Source organism: Cyprinodon variegatus, unplaced genomic scaffold, assembly GCF_000732505.1.
Source record: "Cyprinodon variegatus isolate N-32 unplaced genomic scaffold, C_variegatus-1.0 Scaffold116, whole genome shotgun sequence".
NCBI classification, from domain to species: Eukaryota; Metazoa; Chordata; class Actinopteri; order Cyprinodontiformes; family Cyprinodontidae; genus Cyprinodon; species Cyprinodon variegatus.
In genome coordinates, this window is record NW_015150569.1 from 63681 (window position 1) to 66319 (window position 2639).

Sequence of the window (2639 nt, forward strand, 5' to 3'; positions counted from 1 at the left end):
ACCTGGACGACACGCTACCTGAAATATAGATCTATGACGATGAGTGGATGAACCTGGACGACACGCTACCTGAAATATAGATCTATGACGATGAGTGGATGAACCTGGACGACACGCTACCTGAAATATAGATCTATGACGATGTATGACGATGAACCTGGACGACACGCTACCTGAAATATAGATCTATGACGATGAGTGGATGAACCTGGACGACACGCTACCTGAAATATAGATCTATGACGATGAGTGGATGAACCTGGACGACACGCTAACTGAAATATAGATCTATGACGATGAGTGGATGAACCTGGACGACACGCTACCTGAAATATAGATCTATGATGATGAGTGGATGAACCTGGACGACACGCTACCTGAAATATAGATCTATGATGATGAGTGGATGAACCTGGACGCTACCTGAAATATAGATTTATCTTTTCTAAATCCAACTCGCAGCCTCAGCAAACTCTTCTCTTTGCTCCTACTGATGATGTTGAGTAATAGTTGGATAAATCAGAGCATTGGGCAGAAGTAGTAGGTTACTACTGGCTCTTTTTGATTTGTTTTTTCATATGACTGGTTGATTAATCTAGAAATGTCTCAATCTACGGAAGCCCAGAGCGGCCGTGTTCCTCCGATACTTTTTCATGGTGGTTTTCTTGAGAAAACGAGTTCATTTTCTCATTACCTAAAGATAACAAAGCCGTTTTATCGTCATAATGAGATGATTGGTGTGTTAAAATTGATTCCATCCTTCAATCCCACAACAGCAGGAGAGGATTTAGAAGTCATGGCCGCCTGTGTGTAATTCTGTAAATAATCCTAAATTTAACTTTTAGGTAAGGAGATGACGTTGCTGGTTTGATGATTTGCTTCCACTTCTGCATCATCAGCAATCGGCCCTATGCCTCCAGGTGTTTCTGAACAGTCCCGGTGTTACGCCTGGGACAGCTATAAGATACATTAACACCCAAAATGAGTGCAGATTAAAGATTTTCGTTTAAAAAACAGTTTTCCAGCCAATCCAATAAAAGAAATTGTAAATTTTTCTTGTAAAGCGGGGCGAATGGCGCTAGGCTTACCGCACCGTGACGTCACTGCTGGAAGATGGCAGGAGGGAGGGGTTACTATATTTGGGCAAAAAATGGCCGCTCCTAGACGAAATTATTGTTTTAATTTTTTTATTGATTAACGCTAAATTCATTAAATCAAACGTATTAGTTTCAGTTATAAATAATGATCCACTGATTATTCCTGGATGACCAGACTTCTCCTTTAAAGGACCGAGCTAGATGGGGGCGGAGCATGACACCGTTAGCCAATCCTTGGCCACTCGTACCAGGTTACATAATTCAGAAGAAGTTTCCCTCTAAACCAGAGGCTCGTTGCTGTGATGCTCTTAAGTGAAATTCTTTGTTAATTAACAACAAACTGATAAAAAAAATTACAAAAGGTAATTACTCCCGTCAACATACTGAAATTAAATATGATAAACTGAATTAATTCTAATTTTGGGGTTATAGTTTTTTTTTTTTAATGCAACTGATAGGAAAGTTATGTGACCATTGAAGCCATCTAAGAGTCTTCAGTGTAATTAGAGATAAATAACTATACGCATTTAATGGATGTATTAGTTTATGTAAACATTAATAACATGCTAACCAATTACTGATGAAATTATAGAGGATGAAATTTAGATAAGAAACAATCCTGGAGAGAAATATCAGCTGTGCTGCTGCCATCAGCACCTTTGTTTTTAGATGTTGGAGCTTGGCCTGATTTTCAGTGTAGTCCTGTTTCTCTGACTGTGACTAACCTGCACAAGCTGCTCAGCTTTCTGAGTCTGCAGCTGGAAAAAGCTTTCATAGAAACCGGGTTCTTCTGGTTTTTCACATTCGAAGGATAAGGAAGGAATCTTTGTCTGAAGCTGACATCATTTTTCTAATCTTACAATTTTAAATCAAGAGTTAATGACTTTCTGCTGCTTGAATGAAATATTCTCCAAGTTTTTCTAAGATGAACCCTTGAGATAAACTGTCGCTCCTCTCAGTTTGATAACAACCCAACTAGAGTCCTCTAAAGATAAGAAAAAAATCACAGTCACTGTTTTCCTTAAAGCAAACAGAGGAACCGCAGTGGCTCATTGTGGTCCTCGGGGTTTCCCCTGAGGCCTCGCTCACCGTGGCCGGCCGCTCAGCGAGCTGAACCCCGTGAAAGAGCGGCTCCTGTGGACCAGACCCCCGTCTGACGGCGAGCTGAACCGAAGCTTCACTGACATCCTGTGGGTCAATTAGAAACAGGAACAATCAGATCAGGAAAAACATTGTTTAATATACATAAATAAAGAAGCACATAGAAACCAGATCAGCTAAAAATGATCCAACAGCCAATTAAAAACCTTTGATTTAAGCAAGTTCACACAGTCCAGAAATTATGATCGGAAACAATGTATTTAATAATAACCTCATACAAGCATGTTTATAGTGACAGTGGAGAGGAAAAACTCCCTTCTAACAGGAAGAAACCTCCAGCAGAACCAGGCTCAGTGTGAGCGGCCATCTGCTGAGGCCGACTGGGGTTCAAGGAGACAGAAGCAGACAATGACATAAATGAAATAAGTTATTTGGTGATTA

The 2639-nt window shown here is 40.2% G+C and overlaps 1 protein-coding gene across 2 annotated transcripts in view; it reads right to left on the reverse strand.

The window, feature by feature from the left end:
• The window catches only part of fam65c (family with sequence similarity 65 member C), a 47834-nt gene that overhangs the window by 26939 nt on the left and 18256 nt on the right, over positions 1-2639 (reverse strand). For both annotated transcript variants that reach the window (XM_015375301.1, XM_015375302.1), the window contains exon 3: positions 2187-2285. In XM_015375301.1, the coding sequence (XP_015230787.1) occupies positions 2187-2284 (98 nt within the window). In that variant the 5' untranslated portion in view covers position 2285. The remainder of the gene's footprint in view (positions 1-2186; positions 2286-2639) is intronic.